The 27,450-nt window shown below is 40.4% G+C and overlaps 2 protein-coding genes across 5 annotated transcripts in view; one reads left to right on the top strand and one right to left on the bottom strand.

The window, feature by feature from the left end:
* veph1 (ventricular zone expressed PH domain-containing 1) overlaps positions 1-27,450 on the bottom strand; it is a 285,636-nt gene that overhangs the window by 197,425 nt on the left and 60,761 nt on the right. The window lies entirely within an intron of this gene.
* On the top strand, positions 18,267-26,778 carry ptx3a (pentraxin 3, long a). The gene is made up of 3 exons (XM_060924192.1): positions 18,267-18,711; positions 22,838-23,362; positions 25,586-26,778. The coding sequence occupies exons 1-3, from the start codon at positions 18,564-18,566 to the stop codon at positions 26,227-26,229; spliced, it is 1,317 nt and encodes a 438-aa protein (XP_060780175.1). The 5' UTR covers positions 18,267-18,563; the 3' UTR covers positions 26,230-26,778.

Consider the following 27,450-nt stretch of genomic DNA (forward strand, 5'->3'; position numbering starts at 1 on the left):
GACTGGGCTGGAGTGTGGAACAGGAGATCTTCTTCTTCTTTTGGCTGCTCCCGATTAGGGGTTGCCACATCAGATCTTTCAATCCTCATATTAGATTTGGCACAGTTTTACGCCGGATGCCCTTCCTGACACAACCCTCTCCATTTATCCAGGCTTGGGACCGGCACCAAGAATACACTTATGCACCCCCAGTGGCTGGATTTGGAACAGGAGTTATTGGGGGGGGGGGGGGGAGTACATTCTTTTAGCTATTTCTGTTTCTTTTAAATACTTGATAACAAAGTGATGTATCTAACTTGATGCGCTCCGCCATTTTGTTTTTCTCTACTCACCGTATATGAGCTGATATCCTAGTAGTAGAGTAGCCAATCAGAGCACACGATTGCTCATATCCAGTGAATGTGGATAGAATAATTTTTAATATACATTTCTTTAGGCTTGGGTAGTTTCTGCAAAATCCATTCTTCTTCTTTTCATAACGAGCAAGGGCCAGAAGGGCACCACTGATGACATTTTAACAGTCCATCAATTTAGAGTTAACCTAACTGCATGTCTTTGGACTGTAGGGGAAACTGGAACACCCAGAGGAAACCCACACAGACATGGAGAGAACATGTAAACTCCACATAGAAAGGCCCCCATCAGCCATCAGGCTCGAACCCAGAACCTTCTTGCTGTGAGGTGACAGTGCTAACCACTACATCACCATGCCACCCTAAAAACCCATTGGAGTGTCTTCTTCAAAAGTCTTTGCATCGGACTATCAGAGTATCTCCTGACTGGCTGGTTGATTCTGTCATACCATAAGTTGAATCTTGATGAAAGATGATTACAGTGTAGTACAAGGTTAAACACAAGTCAATCCAGAGGTCTTTTTCTCTCAGTCATGCTCAGTTAAGCATCCCATATATCAAACTTGCACATGAGCGAACGAGCAGAGGCTCGACTGAGTGTCGTGATGTCTTCTTTTGTTCTCAGTGCATAAGTTCAACATTACATGTGATCAAATCTCAGAGGTAAGACTGCTTGTGTAGTCTACACTATCGTCAATGATGATTGAGAGTTTCCATGATGAAGTACGTCAATGAGACGTCTGAAAATGATGATGACTGGAATGAATAGCCAGACAGAGGAACATGATCATGCATGAATAGTAAGTGATACACGGAACACTGATCCCTTATGCAAAAACCTCAGCTTTGGGTTTAGTCTCATCAACATACAACTGCATGATGAAGATGAGAATAAGTCTTACATTGTAGTATTCAGCGTAATGAGAATAAAATCCCACCTGAACTGTGGCACTATTTTGAGACGTCATACCGTTTGCAAACCTTGCAAAAAGAATTTCCTGTTTCAGGTAATGCTCAGAACGTGCAACAGAATTTGAAAGGTTTCCACCATTTTCTTTCTCTTATCCTCGAAATAGCACAGTTAAACAACATCTAGTTTCACAAGCCAGATCTCTAGGGTAGGGTCTGGTACGTTTCATTAAAGGAGAACTGAAGGCAAATTTTTTATTATCAAAATTATATTTATCTCATTTTATTAAATATAGGAATGTATTTTTGATCGCTATTTTGTCGCTGCTATAGCAAGTTATGAGTGTTTGAAATATGCTCTGTAATATATCGGTCCATATATCAAAGCAATGGGCATAAACAAGATTCGTTGAGACCTGTGCGAGACATCGTAGGACGGAAGTAAAACGTACAGCGGAAATCAAAGCGACCAACATCTGCCGACGTTGTCAAAAGACGCTCGTGCCCTCTTTCGAATGCTGATGTAATCAAGCGGGAAGTTTTGTTTGTTTTGATAGCAATCAGGAAAGTTTGAAAAAAGTAGGCAGTAATCGTCATTTAAACTCGTTTTTGTGCAATATTTCCCGTGTCCGAAATCGCTCACTTGTTCACTACTCCCTATATAGGGAATTACTCGATAGAGGACTATACAGTGAGCTCATTGGTAAAATGAAAAAACGCTTTCAGACACTAGTCCGTCATGCTGGTATTTACGTCATTACTGTCGCACAATTAAAACGTGCCAGATCAGTCGGCTGGTGGGTTTCAAAATAATAAATACATGCGTGTGTTTCTGTGATAAATCCATATTATACTGAGCGCATTTCCCACATTAATCAATACAAAGTACCATACATGTCAACCTTTGGTCAATCAAACCTGTATAACCAACCTCCAAAATCCGTATTTCCCTTATAAAATCCGTATAAGATGCAAATTAAAATAATGTACCTAAAATTTGAATGATAATCAACAATGATATATCCCAGTTACTTTTTATTCAATATTAATAACAATAAACCTTCAGAATGAACACAAAGCTCCAATGTTTGACAAAAACACAAAGTGTTATCAGCGTAGTTACGAAGGAAATACTTCGTTGTTTGGAGACAGGTTTCACCGAGCGGCTATTATGCGCGAGACTTCATATTAGCCACAAAGTCAGAAAAATCTGTTCGTAAAATTACATTATAATGACCAAATACAATGAAAAGTATTTTTCCAGTCTCACCTGTGAAAGGTAATCCCATGTGATCTCGTTTGGACGGTAAACCTGTCGGTACAGTTAAACGCAGCACATGAATGAGGCATCTTTATTCTCGAGCGAGGATGACGTATGATTCTACGCAGAAGCCGGCGTCTATGACTTCACGGTTGGCGGGATTCTCACAATGCGGTGTGCGCATGATCAAAAGTGGAACGAAGTCTCGCTACCACAAGATAACGCGCGATTTCATAAGACTCTTTACTGGCTGTCTGTGGTGTACAGTACGTTTGTAAATGTTATGCGCTCTTTTATCATCGTGGGAATTGATTATAGCTCTAAATAAATATTGAAGTTTTTTTTTTTATGAATCCATATAACTTTATTTATACGCCCGTATACTACATTTATTGAATCAAATCCGTATAAAATACGGACATTCCGTATAGGTTGACATGTATGAAGTCCCTGCAGCTTTCAGTTCTTTTAAATCAAGGCTGAATCCTTTCTTCTTCGCCACTGCCTTTTATTAAATCAAATTTCAGACTTTTAATTAGATTTCTTTCAGCACGACTGCAATGCATGATGTGATATACTGCTTTGGTTAGTGACCATCGTTGTACACTACTTTTCCTGATGCATTGTGGGATACTTTGAGTGCACTATATAGGGTGGAAATAATCCTCACTAAGGTTTCGGACACCACTACAAAATGGCGTCCTCACTATATAGTGAGTAGGGAGCGATTTCGGACACAGGGTTCATTTGGAAAACAGTTTTCAAAATGGCGGCGCTGACACCTGGCTGACACTTCTTCACGTTTCAGAGTCTCGCACAAGTCTCGTGAAGATCGCGCGGATAAGCGACGCTTGCCGTGGACCAAACGAACTAAATTCAACACGGCTAAAAACCCAATAGGCCGATAAGTATAATATTTAACTGCAATTAGTTGTTAATACGAGTCACAATATAAGGTTACTAAAACCGAAAACGTAATTTGCTTCATAACAACGTTATGACACATAACGTTAATTAAGAAATAAAGCAAGTTAATTAAGAAATAAAGCAAGTTTAAAAATGACTTCAGTTCCCGTTTAATAAACATGGAAAAGAACTGTTTACTTTCATTAAAAAAAAATCTGATCAAGATAGCAAACAAAAATTGCGTACCTTTTCCTGTAACTCACTAGCAAAGATACTCATCCCATTCTCATTATCTCTAGCCGCTTTATCCTGTTCTACAGGGTCGCAGGCAAGCTGGAGCCTATCCCAGCTGACACGGGCGAAAGGCGGGGTACACCCTGGACAAGTCGCCAGGTCATCACAGGGCCGACACATAGACACAGACAACCATTCACACTCACATTCACACCTACGCTCAATTTAGAGTCACCAGTTAACCTAACCTGCATGTCTTTGGACTGTGGGGGAAACCGGCGCACCCGGAGGAAACCCACGCGGACACGAGGAGAACTTGCAAACTCTGCACAGAAAGGCCCTCGCCGGCCACGGGGCTCGAACCCAGGACCTTCTTGCTGTGAGGCGAGAGTGCTAACCACTACACCACCGTGCCGCCCCTAGCAAAGATACTATAACCATTTATTCACATCAATAACATTTAAAGATGGGATTTGGTTAACTTTTTTTTTTTGAGCTCAGGTACTACACCTTGGTCTGCTCATTGGTCTGTGTCACATTTTAAAAATAGATATCTTATGGGTCCATGTGGCTACTGCCTATAAATAAAATTATAGCATATATACACTACCGTTCAAAAGTTTGGGGTCACTTTGAAATATCCTTATTTTTGAAAGAAAAGCACTGTTCTTTTCAATGAAGATCACTTTAAACTAATCAGAAATCCACTCTATACATTGCTAATGTGCTAAATGACTATTCTAGCTGCAAATGTCTGGTTTTTGGTGCAATATCTCCATAGGTGTATAGAGGCCCATTTCCAGCAACTCTCACTCCAGTGTTCTAATGGTACAATGTGTTTGCTCATTGCCTCAGAAGGCTAATGGATGATTAGAAAACCCTTGTACAATCATGTTAGCACAGCTGAAAACAGTTGAGCTCTTTAGAGAAGCTATAAAACTGACCTTCCTTTGAGCAGATTGAGTTTCTGGAGCATCACATTTGTGGGGTCGATTAAATGCTCAAAATGGCCAGAAAAATGTCTCGACTATATTTTCTATTCATTTTACAACTTATGGTGGTAAATAAAAGTGTGACTTTTCATGGAAAACACAAAATTGTCTGGGTGACCCCAAACTTTTGAAAGGTAGTGTACCGTATATGTTATCAATGATACTCGCCTCATCTCTTGCACACATCACCAAGCTGTGAGCAGCATCAGGGTTTGTAGTATTTTGGTTACCAATTTTGTTTCCTGTGTTTCGTTCAAAATCCAGTGCCGTGAACTAGATCTATTTTCAAAATAGTAAGAAAGAAAGCAGTTATTCATGAATTGTCTTAGAACAGTGATTCTCAAACTGCGGTACGCGTACCACTAGTGGTACGCGGGCTCCATTCTAGTGGTACGCCAAAGAATCAATTAAATATAAATAAAATTTAAAAAATAAAATAAAACGTGAAATACTATCCATAATATCCGAATGGATGAAAATATCTTATCAACCGATGACAAGAAAATGAAAGGAGATACAAATTAAGTTAATAATTTAAAAAAAAGTTTGCAAGTGCTTCTGGGTAGCCATACGTAGCGTACGTACGCATTCCCGCCGGTTCCGCTGACAGACGGTTATCCGCCATTGGTAGACTAGGCTGTGATGGGAAAAGGTGGAGGTGGCTTTGCTAATTATGACGAGTACGACAAAATTACTGTCGTGGTTTAAATCTGCGAATGCGAGCGTGGATCAGGAGAGAGGGAGAACTGAAGAGGACGTGTGTGAGCCGAGCGCGGATGCTAACGACAGTGGCAAAACCAGCCCCAGAACTGCTAGCAAACAGCAGAAACCAGTGAGGAGGAAGTATGACGAAAAATACATAAAACTGGGATTCATTTGGAGCGGGACAGAGGAGCTGCCCAGGCTGCAGTGTGTTGTATGCGGCGACGTTCTGAGCAATGAGTCCATGAAACCGTCGCATCTCAAACGGCATCTTACAACCAAACACACAGCACTAAAGGACAAACCAATGGATATTTTTTTTTTACGAAAACGTGATGAACTGAAGCAGTCCAAGTCCACCATTCTGTCCTATGGTACACCCGTAGCCAAAGCACAGGAAGCTTCATATCGTGCCAGCCTCCTGATCGCCAGAGCCGGTGAGCCGCACACAATCGGGGAACTGCTGTGTTTGCCATTAGCCAAAGAGATGACACGTATCATGTGTGGAGAGAAAGCTGCCAGAGAGTTAAACTTGGTGCCGCTTTCAAATGACACCGTGTCAAGGAGAATAAACGACATGGCTGACGATGTTAAAAAGACACTGATTGAGCGCATTAAGAACAGTAGATATTTTACCATACAGCTTGATGAGACTACAGATGTTGCAGATTTGGCCAATTTATTTGATTCATTATTTAAGTACAGTGTTTTATTTTCCTATATTTAAACACAGTGTTACTGTTCAAAGTACTGTGTGTAATGTTACAGTGGCCAACAATATTAAATATACTCATTAAATAAAGCCTCCGCCTTGTTTTTAATGAATACTTAGGCCTACTACGCTACTGTATTTTAATGTTGGTCATTATGGTGGTACTTGGAGAGCCAAGTATTTTCTGAGGTGGTACTTGGTGAAAAAAGTTTGAGAACCACTGTCTTAGAAGCATTATTTAGCGCTAATGAACACATTTTGTTTCACAAGTGTAGTGTAAAGACTCTAAAATAAAAGTTTAAATTAAAAAATTTAACTGAATAGCAGAAGTTCGACCAATTATACTTTTAACTTTTACTCTTAGTTTTCACAAAGGAGCTGATTTATTCTCACATGGGACTTTTATAATTGCGAACCGAGCGGATCGCTCAAAAGATTCCGACGTTGTCTTTGCTGTCTTCTCAAGTTTTTGTTGAATGGCTGGAATTCTTGATGTCTGCCAAAAAACTCCCCCCCCAAAAAAACTTACAAAACCTTTCATTTGACCTTTCAGAAGGACCAAACAAAAGATGTGATAATCAAAAGGTAAATTTTCTTAAAATAAACACCACTTACTTGACATCGAATCCGTAGCCTTGGAGAACCATGAGGTGAATTTTGTTTATCTTTTTATTTGCTGATTATCTTCCGGTACTACAAAGTTATAACAAGGTTTCTCTTATTTCATTGCTGGTTCTGACTGGTTCCGAAGTTTATCAAGAAATAGAACGGGTAATCAAACTTGATCAGGATAAGTGTTGATTGGTTACGAAGTTTCACTCCTGTTACACTCATTCTTACAAAACGATGACATAGTGGCTTCGCCACTCGTTCTTGTGTACCTTTGATAACGCCAGATCGACTGCTCGTATCACGAGATCACAATTCGCCGTTCTGATGATTGTAATGCTTATACAGTTGTGACCAGAAGTTTACATACAGTAACATGAATGTCATCTTGGATATGAATGTCATGGCAATATTTGGGCTTTCAATAATTTCTTTGAACTGTTTTTTTTTTTTTTCTGTGGCAGAATGTACAGCATACAGCTTTAATAAAAAAAATAGAATTTGGTGCACAAGTTTTAATTTTCTTGGGGTTTTCTGAAATCAACACATGGTCAAAATTATACATACATCATACCTAATATTTGGGTAAAATGTCTCTTCGCAAGATTCACCTTGACCAAACATTTTTGTTTACCATGAACAAGCTTCTGGCAGAATTCTGGTTGGATATTTCACGACTCTTCATGGTAGAATTGGTAGAGTTCAATTAATTTTTTTTCTCTTGGCATGGACTCAACTTATAAACACGGTCCATATATTTTCAACAGGGTTGAAGTCAGGACTTGTTTTAAGCTTAATGTTAGCCTGCTTTATCCTCCACAACCAGCTCTGATGTGTGTTTGGGTTCATTGTCCTGTTGTAAGTCCCAAGTCGTGTTCAAGTTTCTGATGGTTTATGCTGAAGAATTCTGAGGCAGTCCTCCTTCTTCATTATTCCATCCACTTTGTGCAATAAACCAGTTCCACTGGCAGCAAAACAGCCCCAGAGCATGATGATCCTACCACCACTACCAGCTGGTACAGTGTCCCTCTGTACATGGTGGTCATTGTGGCCAAACAACTCAATCTTTGTCTCATCTGACCATACAGCTTTCCTCCAGAAGGCTTTTTCTTTGTCCGTGTGGTCAGCTTCAAACATTCGTAAAGCTTGAAGGTGTCAATGTTGGAGCAGGGGGTTATTTCTTGGACAGCAGCCTCTTAGTCCATGGTGATCTGAACTGTAGACAGTGATCCATTAGCTTCCAGTTCATGGCAGGGCTGTGCCATGGTGGTCCCCAGGTTGTTCCTGACCATCCAAACCAATTTCCTTTCAGCTGAGGGTGACAGTTTGGGTTTTCTTGAAGCAAAGCAGCTTGGCAAAGGGACTACACCTCACAATAACTTGCATACAATTGTTTGAACTGATCTTGGAATTTGCAGTTGTTTAGAAATGGCTTCAAGAGACATTCTGGTATTGTGTATATCTGTGATCCTCTTTCTCAGATCTGGACTGAGCTCCTTGGACTTTCCCATTTTACTGTGTGTTGGTCAATCCAATGAGTGCTGTAAACAAACCCTTTCTATGAAGGTGCAGAGAAGCTACCAGCTGTAGTCAATCATGATCCCTAACAGGAAGTTAAGAGACCTCGGCCTTGGCAAGAAAAGAGACATTTTGGAAGTTTCAGCACCTCTGAATTAATAATCTAAGTGAGTGTATGTAAATATTTGACCCTGTATGTATAATTTTGACCCTGTGTTGATTTCAGAAAACCCAAAGAAAACTTGTGCATCAAATTCTAGTGTTTTTTTTAATTAAAGATGTATGCTGTACAATCATTCTGCCACAGAAAAAGAACAGTTCAAAGAAATTTCTGAAAGCCCAAATATTGGCAAGGCAAGGCAAGTTTATTTATATAGCACATTTCATACACAGTGGCAGTTCAATGTGCTTTACAAAAGTAAAAGCAGAACAGTAAACAATAGAAAATAAAATTACATAAAATAATTGGGGAAGAAAAATAATAAGAATTAAACAATAGTAGAAATAAAATAATAAAATGAAATAAAGTTAATCAGATTATTATGGGTTTAACTCATAAAGCGCGCTCTTCCCGTGGCTCTTCCACGAGGATCACCAAAAATCGTCCCGCAGACAAAATCTACGAGGATCACAAATATCACATAAAGCGCGCTCTTCCCGTGGCTCTTCCACGAGGATCACAAAAATCGTCCCGCAGACACAATCTACGAGGATCACAGTAACAAAGAATTAAAGTAAAAGTAAAATCATTAAAATCCAAGATTAAAAAGAAATTAAAATAAAGAAAGTAAAATCATTAAAATCAAAATTAAAAGAAATTATGTTAAAGGAAATTAATTACTTAGGTAAAAATTAATCAAGTGAAAGCATCTGAAAACAGCATGACGTTCATATCCAAGATGACATTCATGTCACTGTATGTAAACTTCTGACCACAATTGTACGTATGCGTATGTACAGTGCACTATTGTTACACTCATTCTTACATTCTTACAGCACAGTGACATAGTGGCTACTGCCTCGGCTCACTTTCATGAGGCAGTAGCCACAAAAATGATTGTTTTCCTGCTGGAAACCAGGACATGTGTACAGAGAGCCAATCAGACTTCAAACTTTAAGATCCTGAAGCTTGTGGCCAGAAAAGTGCATGAAAGATACCAGATGCTCTGTGTTCTTTGGCTGGAGATTACGCCATGCTCTGTGTAGTAGATGGATCACTTATTTAAAATAGATTGCAATTTATAGCATTAGCACCAGACTAACAGTCATAGCATGAAAAGAAAGTGTTGCAAATGCATTATTCTAAGTAAGAAAGCAGTGTTTACTGATTTTAGACAAAATGATACCTCTATTAGCCCTGTGATGACCTGGCGACTTGTCCAGGGTGTACCCCGCCTTTCACCCGTAGTCAGCTGGGATAGGCTCCAGCTTGCCTGCGACCCTGTAGGACAGGATAAAGCGGCTAGAGATAATGGATGGATGGATGATGCATCTATTGTCAGTCATTTTTGTTTGCGAATGCAGATCAATTTATCATGCTTTATAGTTCCTGTAGTTCCTTTTCATGTTTACATTTGTAACACAATGTTGTAAATGTCTGAATTGATTTCATCATCCATTGCTTTCATATTTTGGATGTTTATCTCATCTCATCTCATTATCTCTAGCCGCTTTATCCTGTTCTACAGGGTCGCAGGCAAGCTGGAGCCTATCCCAGCTGACTACGGGCGAAAGGCGGGGTACACCCTGGACAGGTCGCCAGGTCATCACAGGGCTGACACATAGACACAGACAACCATTCACACTCACATTCACACCTACGGTCAATTTAGAGTCACCAGTTAACCTAACCTGCATGTCTTTGGACTGTGGGGGAAACCGGAGCACCCGGAGGAAACCCACGCGGACACGGGGAGAACATGCAAACTCCGCACAGAAAGGCCCTCACCGGCCACGGGGCTCGAACCTGGACCTTCTTGCTGTGAGGCGGCAGCGCTAACCACTACACCACCGTGCTGCCCCGTAGTATACTCTATTTATAAAAATTTTGCTTATCCAGTGGACCTGCCGTATCCTCTGATTCGCTCAAACAAACAAACAAACAAACACGACTCATTGAACTACACGCTCTGCTTATAGACAGTATGAACCGCGCACACCTGCTTCCACTTTATTTAAACCACAGTTTCTGTTAGTTTGCCTTGCTTTTATTTTCCATTACGATGCCTGTTGTGTTCCTCACTTCTGCTGGCATGTTTTCATGCCTGGTGTTTTTTGTTGCTTTGACTATTCTGTGTAAATAAAAAAAATTCCAGACTCGTATCCGTTTCACATCAACCATGATCAAATTATTAAGTGGGAGTGCCAGAGAGAGAGAGAGAGAGAGAGAGAGAGAGCAAATTCACATAACTACAGTACTACAGTATATTGTTATAACTGTTTTATTTTATTATTAGTTACTGTTGTTGATGTTATACGTGTAGTCTGTAAATTAAACTTTATCATACAGTAGGTATGTACCATATGTACTTGAAAAATTAGCTTCATATACAGGTATATACGGTACAGTGGTGCTTGAAAGTTTGTGAACCCTTTCGAATTTTCTATATTTCTGCATAAATATGACCTAAAACATCATCAGATTTTCACACAAGTCCTAAAAGTAGATAAAGAGAACCCAGTTAAACAAATGAGACAAAAATATTATACTTGGTCATTTATTTATTGAGGAAAATGATCCAATATTACATATCTGTGAGTGGCAAAAGTATGTGAACCTCAAGGATTAGCAGTTAATTTGAAGGTAAAATTAGAGTCAGGTGTTTTCAATCAATGGGATGACAATCAGGTGTGAGTGGGCACCCTGTTTTATTTAAAGAACAGGGATCTATCAAAGCCTGATCTTCACAACACATGTTTGTGGAAGTGTATCATGACATGAACAAAGGAGATTTCTGAGGACCTCAGAAAAAGCGTTGTTGATGCTCATCAGGCTGGAAAAGGTTACAAAACCATCTCTAAAGAGTTTGGACTCCACCAATCCACAGTCAGACAGATTGTGTACAAATGGAGGAAATTCAAGACCTTTGTTACCCTCCCCAGGAGTGGTCGACCAACAAAGATTACTCCAAGAGCGAGGCGTGTAATAGTCGGCGAGGTCATGAAGAACCCCAGGTTAACTTCTCAGCAACTGAAGGCCTCTCTCACATTGGCCAATGTTAATGTTCATGAGTCCACCATCAGGAGAACCCTGAACAACGATGGTGTGCATGGCAGGGTTGCAAGGAGAAAGCCACTGCTCTCCAAAAAGAATATTGCTGCTCATCTGCAGTTTGCTAAAGATCACGTGGAAAAGCCAGAAGGCTATTGGAAAAATGTTTTGTGGGTGGATGAGACCAAAATAGAACTTTTTGGTTTAAATGAGAAGTGTTATGTTTGGAGAAAGGAAAACACTGCATTCCAGCATAAGAACCTTATCCCATCTGTGAAACATGGTGGTGGTAGTATCATGGTTTTGGCCTGTTTTGCTGCATCTGGGCCAGGACAGTTTGCCATCATTGATGGAACAATGAATTCTGAATTATACCAGCGAATTCTAAAGGAAAATGTCAGGACATCTGTCTATGAACTGAATCTCAAGAGAAGGTGGGTCATGCAGCAAGACAATGACCCTAAGCACACAAGTGATTCTACCAAAGAATGGTTAAAGAAGAATAAAGTTAATGTTTTGGAATGGCCAAGTCAAAGTCCTGACCTTAATCCAATGGAAATGTTGTGGAAGGACCTGAAGCGAGCAGTTCATGTGAGGAAACCCACCAACATCCCAGAGTTGAAGCTGTTCTGTACGGAGGAACGGGCTAAAATTCCTCCAAGCCGGTGTGCAGGACTGATCAACAGTTACTGGAAATGCTTAGTTGCAGTTATTGCTGCACAAGGGGGTCACACCAGATACTGAAAGCAAAGGTTCACATACTTTTACCACTCAGAGATATGTAATATTGGATCATTTTCCTCAATAAATAAATGACCAAGTATAATATTTTTGTCTCATTTGTTTAACTGGGTTCTCTTTATCTACTTTTAGGACTTGTGTGAAAATCTGGTGATGTTTTAGGTCATATTTATACAGAAATATAGAAAATTCTAAAGGGTTCACAAACTTTCAAGCACCACTGTAATCCAGTTCACTGCTATCCGCGGTTTCGGCTCTCCGCATTCGATCTTGGAACCTATCCCCTGCAGATACGGTGCTCCCACTGTATCTGCTGATGTTTTCTTTGCTTGTTCTTGAGTTCACTACCGGTTGCTTTACTTTGAGGCAGTACGAGTGCCGTTACAATATCACATCATCATCATTTATGTCAGGACCGTCACAACACCTAAATCTGACGGTTCTGATTCCCACTGGAGCTGTAACAAAAGATTTCCATCGACGTTACTCGGTCACAAGGGGATAGATTTACGTTTTGACTTTGCTGCTTTAATCCCATTCACACAGGACACTGTTAGAGCATAATAGTGGAAATTATTCTATCATTCTAACATTCACTGGATATGAGCAATTGCTCACTCTGATTGGCTCCTCTACTACAAGGATATCAGCTCATATACCATGAATAGAGAAAAACAAAATGGCAAAGCGTATTGCTGAACCAACCGAGGATGAAATAAAAACTACTCGAAAACAAAACCCCAAAAAATGCAAAAAAAGCAACAAAATATATAATGAAAGTATTTGATGGTAAGAACGTATCTTTTTTTAAATTTTTCAAGAATTATCATCATCGCATTTTTCACAAATTGCTCCTGTCATGTCGGACGTTTTGTATAAGGTTTTTATTTGCAAAAAATGAAAAATAAAAATGCTGTTTCTCAAAATCCAGTGAACGTGGATAGAATAAAACAGTTATTCCACTCAATCTCGTCGTACACGGCTGATGGTACGAGTACGTAATTAAAATACTTTAAATACCAGATTATTTTTTTGCATTAATGTCTGAATCTATTTAACATCTCATGCTTGTCACATCCTTTTCCATGAGTCCTCTGTTATACGTGATGAAAAAAATAAAGTACAAAACATATTACCTGACATTTTCAGCATCATTTGAATTTTCTTGAGGAACAAGGGAAGAAGGAAAACATGCTTATTTATTTTCAGGGATTTTATGATATTGACTGATGAGGAAACTTTGAAAGTACAAACCTTTTCAACAAATTATAGACTTAATTTTATATATATATACAGTGGTGCTTGAAAGTTTGTGAACCCTTTAGAATTTTCTATATTTCTGCATAAATATGACCTAAAACATCATCGGATTTTCACACAAGTCCTAAAAGTAGAGAAAGAGAACCCAGTTAAACAAATGAGACAGAAATATTATACTTGCTCATTTATTTATTGAAGAAAATGATCCAATATTACATATCTGTGAGTGGCAAAAGTATGTGAACCTTCGCTTTCAGTATCTGGTGTGACCCCCTTGTGCAGCAATAACTGCAACTAAATGTTTGCGGTAACTGTTGATCAGTCCTGCACACCGGCTTGGAGGAATTTTAGCCCATTCCTCCATACAGAACAGCTTCAACTCTGGGATGTTGGTGGGTTTCCTCACATGAATGCTCACTTCAGGTCCTTCCACAACATTTTGATTGGATTAAAGTCAGGACTTTGACTTGGCCATTCCAAAACATTAACTTTATTCTTCTTTAACCATTCTTTGGTAGAACGACTTGTGTGCTTAGGGCCGTTGTCTTGCTGCATGGCCCACCTTCTCTTGAGATTCAGTTCATGGACAGATGTCCTGACATTTTCCTTTAGAATTCACTGGTATAATTCAGAATTCATTGTTCCATCAATGATGGCAAGCCGTCCTGGCCCAGATGCAGCAAAACAGGCCCAAACCATGATACTACCACCACCATGTTTCACAGATGGGATGAGGTTCTTATGCTGGAATGCAGTGTTTTCCTTTCTCCAAACATAATGCTTCTCATTTAAACCAAAAAGTTCTATTTTGGTCTCATCCGTCCACAAAACATTTTTCCAATAGCCTTCTGGCTTGTCCACATGATCTTTAGAAGACTGTAGACAAGCAGCAGTGTTCTTTTTGGAGAGCAGTGGCTTTCTCCTTGCAGCCCTGCCATGCACACCATTGTTGTTCAGTGTTTTCCTGATGGTGGACTCATGAACATTAACATTAGCCAATGTGAGAGAGGCCTTCAGTTGCTTAGAAGTTACCCTGGGGTCCTTTGTGACCTCGCCGACTATTACACGCCTTGCTCTTGGAGTGATTTTTGTTGGTCGCCCACTCCTGGGGAGGGTAACAATGGTCTTGAGTTTCCTCCATTTGTACACAGTCTGTCTGTCTGTGGATTGGTGGAGTCCAAACTCTTTAGAGATGGTTTTGTAATGTTTTCCAGCCTGATGAGCATCAGCAACACTTTTTCTGAGGTCCTCAGAAATCTCCTTTGTTCGTGCCATGATACACTTCCACAAACATGTGTTGTGAAGATCAGACTTTGATAGATCCTTGTTCTTTAAATAAAACAGGGTGCCCACTCACACCTGATTGTCATCCCATTGATTGAAAACACCTGACTCTAATTTCACCTTCAAATTAACTGCTAATCCTAGAGGTTCACATACTTTTGCCACTCACAGATATGTAATATTGGATCATTTTCCTCAATAAATAAATGACCAAGTATAATATTTTTATCTCATTTGTTTAACTGGGTTCTCTTTATCTACCTTTAGGACTTGTGTGAAAATCCGATGATGTTTTAGGTCATATTTATGCAGAAATATAGAAAATTCTAAAGGGTTCACAAACTTTCAAGCACCACTGTATATATATATATATATATATATATATATATATATATATATATATATATATATATATATGAAATAAATCTTTACAATGTCTTTATTGTGCTCTGACTGATAATTAACCACATTTTGTCTATTTGATAATTCTGTTCTTTAAAAATGCCATCACCAATCACTGGGCTTGATTTATTGCACTCTGGATGGATGAATTTCTCCATAAATTGTTTGCAGGAGCATTTACACAAGACGTATGGTGTTCTGAAAATCCTGTTAGCTGGAAAAAACAAACAAACAAACAAACAAACAAACAAACAAACAAACAAACAAACAAACAAGGTTCATATCCTAAATTTCACTCCTGAGTTTGTGTAAATTTATTTGAAGGTGACTTTGGCTTCAAATTCTATAACTGTCGATGGGTTACAGATGGCAATGTTGGGTTGAAATCACTTATTTATCAGTTATGCACCAATTTAATGCACATTTTGTGAAATTCATATTCAGTTGCTTCATTTACAGCTATGTGATTTGCCTTTTATGGAGTTTTGTAGGCGTGGCTAAATGTAAATCAGCTTTGTCATGATCACGCTCAGCAATTTACGACTTATTGACATGAGTATGAAGAAAATCAGCAAAGCTTTTTAGCTTGTTAGCTCATCCGGCCGTAGGCCAGACCGGATGAGCTTATGTGATCATGCATCGTCATCCGTCCACAATTTACAAAAATCGCTACTCCTCCTACAGGATTGATCGGATTTTGATCAAACTCATGTACAATGTTCCTCAGGTTGGTGCGCATAAAACTTGTCAAGACGGTGGCGCCACCTGTCATATTTACAAGTTTACGGGTGTTTTCACATTAAACGCTACTTTTCGTAAACTGCTGCGACGTTTTCACTGAAGCTCACCCAGAAGACTCTAAAGACATATTCCAATAAGAACTGTTCACCAGGTGACGCCACCTGCCATGGATACGGCTACACAGGGGTCATATGCAATTTCACAAAAATCGCTACTCCTCCTACAGGATTGATCAGATTTCAAACTCACACGCAACAACAGCGGCCAGTATGAGCTCCAGCCTCGTTGCGGTGATTTGTTTGTCAATGAAAACATTCACACATGACTTCGCTACAAGACTGATAAACAAGGCACGATGTCAGCAAAGAAACTTCGTAAAAAATGAAATCTCGAGTTTTGAATTGTTAAATGTGTGTTTTCTTAGATACAACATTAAAAAAAAAAAAAATATATATATATATATATATATATATATATATATATATATATATATATATATATATATATATACATACAGGGTGCGGTTTGTCAAAAAACCAGAAGGGGGGATTTTTTTTTTAATCATGAAACGTCACAAAATTAAGGTAACAATAGGCTAACAGCTCAATAACATCCGATGATATCAAATGAATAACACTAAATGAAAACGAACACTAAACCAGAGATAGTAAATTCATCTTCCTATCTCTCTGACTAAATACACGAACACTAACACACAACAAAGTTCGCATTGCTTGTCGCGTTGCTGTGATGTTTCTCTCCCTCCGGATTAAATGGACAGTGACTCGAAAATCACTAAAATACATGAATACTAAATGAACAGTTTGCTCTGATGGCGCAGTTCACATTGTGCGCAGCTTTCCGATTTAAACTGTTTTTTCTCATCCTTATACTTCCTGTTTCATGGACTGTAACGGATTTGCTTATTTAGTAATTTTAATACAGAATTTCCTTTGAAATTATAATCAGACACTCCAACGCCCCCCCTAAAAAAAAAAAAATCGGCCGTGAAAAAGGCGGCATCCGCCAAAAGGCGCGCTGTTTGCATCCCTGCATAGAACGCAAAGATATTGTTATTATCTACAATATATCTATTTGCTGGGGACGTTCGTGAATATCAAAGCTGCCACTTCGGGTCATTTTGAAAGTGAGTGCAATGTAGACCATAGAAAACTGTGTCACAACATGCCTGTCATGTCAACTTTTTTTTTTTTGGTTTGTTTGTTTTATTGATGGGGTTGTCCCCGAGGATTTTTTTTCAGCAGAGATAAAAACCAGAGGGGGGGATGATCCCCACCATCCCCCCCAGCAAATCGCACCCAGATATATATATATATATATATATATATATATATATATATATATATATATATATATATATATACACACTACCATTCAAAAGTTTGGGGTCGCCCAGACAATTTTGTGTTTTCCATGAAAAGTCACACTTTTATTTCCCACCATAAGTTGTAAAATGAATAGAAAATATAGTCAAGACATTTTTCTGGCCATTTTGAGCATTTAATCGACCCCACAAATGTGATGCTCCAGAAACTCAATCTGCTCAAAGGAAGGTCAGTTTTATAGCTTCTCTAAAGAGCTCAACTGTTTTCAGCTGTGCTAACATGATTGTACAAGGGTTTTCTAATCATCCATTAGCCTTCTGAGGCAATGAGCAAACACATTGTACCATTAGAACACTGGAGTGAGAGTTGCTGGAAATGGGCCTCTATACACCTATGGAGATATTGCACCAAAAACCACACATTTGCAGCTAGAATAGTCATTTACCACATTAGCAATGTATAGAGTGGATTTCTGATTAGTTTAAAGTGATCTTCATTGAAAAGAACAGTGCTTTTCTTTCAAAAATAAGGACATTTCAAAGTGACCCCAAACTTTTGAACGGTAGTGTATATAATAAAAGTCTGATTTTAAATTAAGCGCTAAATGAGAGCGCAATCTTCGGATCACTCATCACGTCGGAGAGATAAATAACGCAGGACAGAAATGGAGTTGAGAAATGGATGAGTGTGTAAGAAAGATAAAGGGAATGTGATGAAAGAGTGAACGAGTGAAAGAGTCGAGCAGTGAAGTGGGAAAACCCACGCTGAAGTAATTCTCATCTTAAATTTGTATATAAAAAAAAACAACAATGGGCTCATTGTCAAATTGTTATTTCTGTTCGTCAGTTCTGTCGTTCTCTTTTTTCTTTCTTTTCCTTGTCACACGCCCATGCTGATCTTTCTTTCTTTCTTTCTTTCTTTCTTTCTTTCTTTCTTTCTTTCTCGTAATGGCAAATGTGTAATTACCACATACACTACCTCCAACGAAGTAGGCTGACTCCTCTGTGTGTGTGTGTGTGTGTGTGTGTGTGTGTGTGTGTGTGTGTGTGTGTGTGTGTGTTTATATAGAGTGTGGAGCAGCTCTCTCCAGCTCACTTTCCATTCAGCTTGCACTCACACACACATACTCACCGGAGCGCTGCCAAAGCATTGCTCAGCATTTCACACACACACACACACACACACACACACACACACACACACACACACACACACACACACACACACAGAGTCTGAACATACCTCAAACCTAAACCTCACTCAGCCCAACACACACTGTAGCTTAAATTAGTCTCTCTCTCTCTCTCTCTCTCTCTCTCTCACACACACACACACACACACACACATAGACACACGTGGTTATACTCTTCCATCCAGGCAGCATGTCAGTGTTGAGGATTGTCCAGGTGGTGTTGGCGTGTCTGGTGCTTTCGGCGGGTGTGGTGATGCCGGAGCTTTACAACGATGGCTTCGAGGTCAACTTTGGCGAGTCGTATTACAACGAGATCGACGAGGGAGAGCCGAGCGAGGGTGAGTGCCTCAACCTCAAACACGCTACAACGTTCACTTAACATCTGTCATACGGCTAAAGTCACCTGGAACATATATGTAACTCTTGTGCAAAAGTTTGTGCTCCCCTGTAATTTAAACAATTTATGTACACAAACTGAAATTACGAAAACGTTCAAATTCAAAATCCAAAAAAATATGAAGCAAAATCAGCTGTTACAGGATCCGAAGGCAGGAGTGTATGAAATCTGATGACGGAATGGAAATGTAAAGTTAAATAAAAAAAAAAAAAACATTCCCCCCCAAAAAAAATAAAAAATAAAAAAAATGAGAGAGGTTTTAGATCATACTTCATACTCTAATATCGCAAATATTGTAAAAAAAAAAAATTGCACGATGTAGAAAGGATATATTTTGTGATTTTATAAAATAAAAACTAACAATTACGATAAAACAAATCCAGAACCTTTATATCAAACCGATTTCTTGTCCTTTTTACACATTAGAAATAAATACTTCAAATCAGTAAAAATTATCTGCTGTGAGAATGAACTGGAAATGATCAAAATGTCTAGAAATAGCTTTGAGTGTGTGTGTATATATATATATATATATAAATTTTTTTTTAAAGATATTCTCACTACGAGTGCCAACCACGCCCCTGTCCTGACCCTTCGTAAGTTTTCATCTGAATTGAGCTCCAGTGTTACGACGTTACTGATTGTTAATTAGAAATCCTTGTGTTTCACTGCAAAAAAACTGAAAACTGAATTTGAGGAGAAAATTCACTTCATACGAGTGACGTTATCTTGCCGCATGGACAGATCATTTCACTTGATAAGACATCTTAGAATAATTTGGTTGCAATCTAGAACTAGGTTTAATAATCTCAGAATTGGTGTCTCATATTCTTCTAATAGGAAATCCTCGATCGTTTCAACGATTTTCAAGATCTTTTCACTTGCTAAGATATCGTTTTTTGCAGTGTTTCATGTGAGCTCTGGCCGAGAAGGCAGCACGTTAGAAATTCAAGCAACATTTAGACAAAACAAATAACAACAACAACGTCTAACAATTTCTAAGAGTACTGAGAAACCATTAAAAAGCAGGAGCATTGATACCGAAACAGCTCTCAGATCATGAATGAGGTTAAAACTGAGCAATCGTCTCTCGGCAGTGGAGCATCGGAACAAAAACGAAGAACTGAAATTGAACACGAATCATCTTCTATAAAGAAAAATACTGTGAAGAGACGTTGAGTTATTGAACCGACAAATAATTAAGCTGGGCTGAGTCAGGAATCCGTGGAAGGACAATTCTGTGTGTGTGTGTAATTATGTAATTACAGCAATCGAGTGAAGGAGTGTATATGCGTTTATGCCACAGTGGGCTGGAAGCTCAGAGGTCTTTCTGTAATGACGCAAACACTCAGGGGCCCTCGGCTCACACCAGAAACAAAACCTCTCTCTGTAGTTCTCTGCTTTAGGAACACGCACACCCACACATCTACCCACACACACACACTCCCCACCCACACCCACATACTGCAAACAAAAGATGTGGTTAATAACACCATGAGAAATTTCAACATTATTGGGACATTTTGACACGTTTCCAAACGTACAAATCTAAGAAGATCGAATTTAAAAGTTTGAAAGGAGACTCCTAAAGGCCAATTTATGCTGACAACCCAGTCCTCGCAGACAGTGTCTCAGACAGCGTCTGCGTAGCCCCCCCACCTTCGCAGACGCTCTGCGCGCACCTCCCAAAAATTGTGACCACCGCAGAAGCCTCGCAGACAGCGTCGCAGACAAGAGGGCTCTGATTGGTCCACTCTATATCCGCTGTACACGCACTTCCGCTTCCCTACTTTCCCGGTTGGGTTTGTTTTCACGACCGCCATTTTTAAAAACACGAGCGAAGATGGAGCAGCACGAAGAGCGGTTGATCGAGGAAGTGAGGAAGTACGTACATCTATACGACTCCAGTTCTAGTCATTATAAGTAACCGGAGGATAAACACTCCACTAACCACACCCACCAACTACTCCTAGCGATTTCGTGACTTCGCGCCCCCTTGCGTTGTGGCGGTGAATAACATCGCGCACGCCTATTACTCCCCGCTCAACGATAAATTACAACTGTCTGTGAAAAGCTATCTGCGAAAGCCTTGTCGCAAGAGCATGCAGAGGCCGTAACACTACACCACCCTATCCCGCCCTGCCCCACCCTGCCCCGCCCCACCTCCTCAAGTGATACACCTTCGATCTTTTCAGGGTAGGATCATTTGAGGAGGTGGGGCAGGGCAGGGCGGAGTAGGCTGGGATAGGGTGGTGTGGTGTTAGGAGTCTTCTTTCAAACTTTTAAATTCCATCTTCTTAGATTTGTACGTTTGGAAATGTGTCAAAATGTCCCAGTAATTAATTTCAGGTTAAGATGAGGAAATGTATGAAATCAAATCACTGGGCACAAATTTGTCGTTTATTTATTTCAGACATGATTCACCATCAATAAGTTGCACCATACAGCGTGTATAATTAACAGTTATTCCACGAAATCGAGTCGTACATGAGCTGATAGCCGATAAGGCACGTAGCACCGAGATTGAGGGGAATGATTGTTTCATTCTGTCCACAGTCACTGGATTTTGAGAAACAGAGCATTTTTTTTTTTGCAAATTCAATCAATAAAACTTTATACAAAATATCCAACAAAATAATTTCCGCTTAGGCGGGCTTCTTAAAAACCTATCGATGGCGGCAAGACTTGACTTTAGCATTCTTTTTTTTTTTTGTAGAAAGTGCCGTCTTGCTGTTGTGCCGAGGTATAGAATAACTTTAGGCAATTATTTAATTCTTCCTTGGACATTTCAGTTCTCATCTCATCTCATTATCTCTAGCCGCTTTATCCTGTTCTACAGGGTCGCAGGCAAGCTGGAGCCTATCCCAGCTGACTACGGGCGAAAGGCGGGGTACACCCTGGACAAGTCGCCAGGTCATCACAGGGCTGATACATAGACACAGACAACCATTCACACTCACATTCACACCTACGGTCAATTTAGAGTCACCAGTTAACCTAACCTGCATGTCTTTGGACTGTGGGGGAAACCGGAGCACCCGGAGGAAACCCACGCGGACACGGGGAGAACATGCAAACTCCGCACAGAAAGGCCCTCGCCAGCCACGGGGCTCGAACCCGGACCTTCTTGCTGTGAGGCGACAGTGCTAACCACTACACCACCGTGCCGCCCCTTTCTGAAAGATGTGATAATAAAAATAGTTCTTGAAAAAGAAAAAAAAAGATATGTTCTTAACATCAAATACTTTCATTCCACATTTTGTTGCTTTTTTTTGTATTTTTTGGGGGGTTTTGTTTTCAAGTAGAGTTTTTATTTCATCCTCGGTTGGTTCAGGAAAATGCGCCACCAATTTGATTTTCTCGACTCACGGTATATGAGCTGATATCCTAGTAGTCAAGTAGCCAATCAGAGCACATGGTTGCTCATATCCAGTGAATGTGGATTTTATATATATATATATATATATTATAATCCACATTCACTGGATATGAGCAAGCATGTACTCTGATTGGCTACTTGACTTCAGCCATTCCGGCTGGTCCAGGGAATCAAACCAGTGACCTTTTGGTATCAAAGCTACTTCTCTAACCTTTAGGTCATGGCTTCCCCAAACGGAAATCTCTCATACCTCATTAATACATATTCAAAGTAAAATCCCTTTATGAAAGTTCTCCTATAAAACGGGAAACTCTTTATCTCACGAGACATGATCTTTTTCTCCTCCTTGATGTGCCTGATTCTGATTGGGTCATCCTGTTTCTCATGATAGCACCTACTAGCCAATAAAATGTGATTAAAACAAACATTTGACAGCTGCGTTGATTAAATATAGAGGAATCATAATGAACATCAGTATAATGTTATTTGATACATCTATAAATCTGTCCTGTATGTGTTACGTTACCCATTTGGAGCCGTCCTAAAACATTCGAACCCCGAATCCACCCTTAGCTACTGTACACCTCTGAATCATAAGGACAGCCAAATTTCCAATCCCTCCAAAATTCATCCTGAACAATTCATCTGAACCATTGTGTAACTTGTAGCCCCCTTTCCACCCTCACAGCGGAGGCCCCCACTGATGCTCCCTGCACGGCCCCCGAGTTCAACAAGTGGGACAAGCTCTTCACCATGCTGGAGAACTCACAGATGAAGGAGAACATGCTGCTGCAGTACTCGGATGACATCGTGAAGGTGGGCCTGCAGTCTCTGCGCACCGAGGTGCTGGAGATCTTAGCTCAGAATGGTGCGGCTTGCGTGTCTGCTGTGGAGAACTCAGCACATCAAGCCAGAACACACACCGAGACGAAAATCCTGCAGGCCCTGGAACGGCTTCATGACACCACGGCACAACATCAGGCACGGCATGAAGCAGCACTGGAGCAGATCCTGGTGGCCACTCAGGAACAGGTGACACAGCTCAATAAGGTGGAGAGAAACTGCATACATGACCGGGTCAAGAGTTTCCAGACTAGAGATCTGGAAAAGGAAGACCAAAGACAGCTGCATGCCATCTCTGCTGAGCTGCAAAGCCTAGAAGAGACGCTGGACTTCTACATCAGTTCCAGAGCTGGTCAAATACTGCCCGCAGGTATGAAACTATTTACAATCTTAAAAATTTATATTTTAAAGTACAGTACAGTATCATCAAGTACAGGATGTTCAGTATGTGCAGATTGTGAAGAAGAGTACTGGGATGAGCAACAGGACAGTATTTATGATTACAGCAGCAGCTCTTGGGTACGAATTTACTGAAACACTTATCGACTGAAGGAATAAACTGTTTCTGGGAAGCGCAAATCTTTAGGGTGTCAGTGTCAGACCATGAACCAGGATGTTTCAGGGTCAGGGTCTGTCAGGAACGGTTAAAAGAGATGAAAAACGGGACAGTCAATGACATCACTCCGGCCCCGTCTAGTCCAGAAGGAACGATCTAAAGTGGGCCAAGTTAATGTGTGCAATAAATGTTGCAAGCTATATACACTATATACAAGCTCTATATAGAAGCGATATCCACCCTAGGAATACCGACCTATTTGCCAGAAAGAATCCAAAACGGCGAGGAATTGACTGAGAAGAAGCGATTTTTGTTGAACTGCTTAAGGCATTAAAGCTTAATTAGTCCATGACTTCATTAATAATTGTAATTAAGCAAATCTGGGTAGAAGTTCTATGCACCCTAGGTAACCCTACCTTCATGCCAGAAAGAATCAAAATCGGTGAAGAATTGATGGAGAAGAAGCAATTTGTGTGGAAACTGCTCGTTAGGGATTGATTAATTGCTCCGTATCTTCATTATTAATTGCAATTATGCAAATTTGGGTAGAAGCTATCTATATGCACCCCAGGCAGACCTACCTTCATGCCAAAAAAATTAAAAATCAGTGAAGAATTGAGAGAGAAGAAGCGATTTTCGTGAAACATGGACGATGCCGGATGGACGACGGACAACACCAGATGGCATGAACTCATCACATGTTGGCCGGATGAGCTAAGAATGGTAGACCTGTAGAAATTAAACATGTTCTAGGGAAACAGGACTGCCTTGGACAAGACGAAAAGAGATCATTTACCACTTTTACGACTTACCTCTAACACAAACTTACCTCTAGCTCAAACCCAAAGCCGTCAGATTTGATCGTGCAGCCACTGTAACTGTCGCTATCGCACATCGGTTATCATTTGCTTTCTTTTTTTGCTTTCTCCACAAGATAAGACTCTCAAAACCTCTGAATCAGATACAAGGCAAATCTGAGATCGGAAGCAAATAATATCCGTGCGTGCAAAGGAAACTTGAAACAAATACGTAGGCATAATTTAACAAACAAACAAACAATGATGAGATGAAACTGAATGCGTCAATGCTCTTTTCAGCACTTGCGTCCCTTAACTTTGATGTTAGGAAACACAAGATAAACATGACATCTTGTAGAACAGAAGAGTTCTGAGTTCTCATAACTGAGTGCAGATGAAGAAGAATGAGCCTGCTACCGGTACATTGAGGGATTGGAGAGCCATGAAATTTCCAGCCTACGTTTTCTTAGAATTGGAGATGCCCTTTATTTTTTGCTGGACTAGGTTCAGTCAGCGACACACACACGCAAACAACCGACCATCTGGAACAGAAATATACAACAACCAGTTCTTCCTAAACAGATGATGCAATAAACTTGGAACATTAACAAAAGCAGAAGGATGCATCCGGATCTGTGGATCGCCCCACAGCGGGAACTTGGAGTGGGGCAAATGTGACATTTCGACAGATGTTCGGAGAAGGATCTTTTCTCCTTTGGCTTGAAGACAGCCAACATGTTAAAATGTAAATACATTTGCTGAGGTACACTATCAGAAAGCGAGGATTGCTCAAAGATTGCATCAGCATTTAACCTTCTAAAGTAGAAGATAGATGTCCTGTATGCGCTTCATTCAGAAGTGACTAATATTGGCAATGAAATTGTTTCCAAAAAGCTTGACTCTTCCCAAACGCTGGATTGACTTTCATTACATTACATTACATTCTTGGCATTTAGCAGATGTTCTTATCCAGAGCGACGTACAACATACTCAGAGCAGCCTGGGGAGGAGTTGGGGGTTAGGTGCCTTGCTCAAGGGCACTTCAGCCATTCCTGCTGGTTCAGGGAATTGAACTGGTGACTTTTTGGTCCCAAAGCTGCTTCTCTAACCATTGCTTACATCAGGGATTAATGTTGTCCAAAAGGGTGCATTAAATATTTAAGTGCAAAACAAGAATAAGTATGTCCAAAACTAATACATTTCTTTCTTTCTTTCTTTCTTTCTTTCTCTCTCCATCAAGGCTGTGACATGGGCCTCTTCTTCCCTATGCGCTCTCCAAAGATGCATGCTGAGGTAATTCCTGAGCGCTCCATGAAGACCCATGCCTTCACCGTATGCCTGTGGATTAAACCAACCCAACTGCATAACAAGACCACGCTGTTCTCCTACGGCACCACGACCAACCCGCTGGAGTTGCAGCTCCTGCTCAGTGGGCGTAGCGCCCTCTTCACGGTAAGAGGTGAAGCACATTTAGTGGAGGCACGCAATGCTGCAACCGAGGGATTGTGGCTGCACTTGTGTGGGACCTGGAGCTCCGACCAGGGCCTGGCATCGCTGTGGGTAAACGGCAACAGAGAAGCAAGTTCTCCTGGTGTCGCCGAAGGGCATGAGATCCCTGCTGATGGTGTCACCATCCTCGGCCAGGAGTACACCGGTAAAGGTGAAGGTCTGGCCAAGAGATTTGGCTTGCAGGAGATGTTCAACGCTGACGAGGCATTTACTGGGAAGCTGACTGGCGTAAACGCATGGGACCGCGTTCTAGATGAGGATGAGATTTCCAAGCAAGCGATGGTGAACGGAAGGACCTGTGGTTCCCATGGCAATCTGGTAGCCTGGGGGGTGTCTCAGATTGTGGAAAGAGGAGGCGTCAAACTCATCTACTAGCTGCTCGATTAAAGGAAACAAAAACCTGCACGAGAACTTTTAAACTTCAAAACACACGAGTATCCCGCTGTACTACAATTATTACACTATCACTACCACATCCTGCTTAGATCAGTGAAACCGGCTCGCCTGTGGGGCAACTGTCTGCATTTTTAATCAAATAAGGACCATGTTCTCAAAGCTTCATCAACCCAAATCTGAAAACAACCCGTGTAATCTTATAGTATTTATCACAATGTTTACATTCTGCTAACAAACGTTTTGTCCCATAATCTTTCGAAACTACTTTTTTTAATGACGTAACTTGTTTTTCCTTTGTTGATCTTTGTTTAACGCAAAGACGTTCACTATGTTTTGCTAAAGGAATTGTGTAAAATGTTTACAAAGTCCTCTCGGGACTTTACCTTTGTTCTGTTAATGTGAGGAAATGTACTATACTGTATTTTTGTTAAGAAGATGAAATGAACCTATATTGTATATAGATTTTTTTTTTGTCTATTACTGAAGGAGTGAAATGGTGGAATTTAATAAAGAAAATTATTAAATGGAGCACGTGTGGACTCTGGAGACTTTATTGAATGACATTTTAGCAGATGCTCTTATCCAGAGTGATGTACAACAAGCCCAGAGCAGCTTGGGGAACAGGTACCTTGCTCAAGAACACTCCAGCTGGCCAAGGGAATTGAACCAATGACCTTTTGGTCCCAAAGATGCCTTGCCAGCCATTAGGCCATGGGTTCCCCCCTTCACCTGGTGAACTAATATTACTAACATCATTACGTTCCTTATTCTGAAAATCACACATCTTACTAGATTCACTGTCTGCATATAAGGAATAAAACACGTCAGGGCAAGCAGTGATGGGAAACTTTTAATCAATGATGGTGAGGTGTGATGAAGTGGAGTTACTGTAACCAGTCAAAGGTGATTAGTTTCCTGAAACAGCGTGTGCTTATGTGATTCCTCTTACTACATCGCAGCAATTTAAAAGTTTTTCATTTATTTAAGAAGATTATGATTTTACTTGTCACATTACACTGAAGGGCGGCACGGTGGTGTAGTGGTTAGCGCTGTCGCCTCACAGCAAGAAGGTCCGGGTTCGAGCCCCGTGGCCGGCGAGGGCCTTTCTGTGCGGAGTTTGCATGTTCTCCCCGTGTCCGCGTGGGTTTCCTCCGGGTGCTCCGGTTTCCCCCACAGTCCAAAGACATGCAGGTTAGGTTA

This window comes from Neoarius graeffei, chromosome 6 (assembly GCF_027579695.1).
Source record: "Neoarius graeffei isolate fNeoGra1 chromosome 6, fNeoGra1.pri, whole genome shotgun sequence".
Classification (NCBI taxonomy): domain Eukaryota; kingdom Metazoa; phylum Chordata; class Actinopteri; order Siluriformes; family Ariidae; genus Neoarius; species Neoarius graeffei.

Coding starts and splice junctions, on each gene's coding strand:
- ptx3a (XM_060924192.1), top strand. CDS start 18,564: ATGTCAGTGTTGAGGATTGTCCAGGTGGTGTTGGCGTGTCTGGTGCTT. Junction 18,712..22,837: donor CGAGGGAGAGCCGAGCGAGG/GTGAGTGCCTCA, acceptor CCACCCTCACAG/CGGAGGCCCCCACTGATGCT. Junction 23,363..25,585: donor TGGTCAAATACTGCCCGCAG/GTATGAAACTAT, acceptor CTCTCCATCAAG/GCTGTGACATGGGCCTCTTC.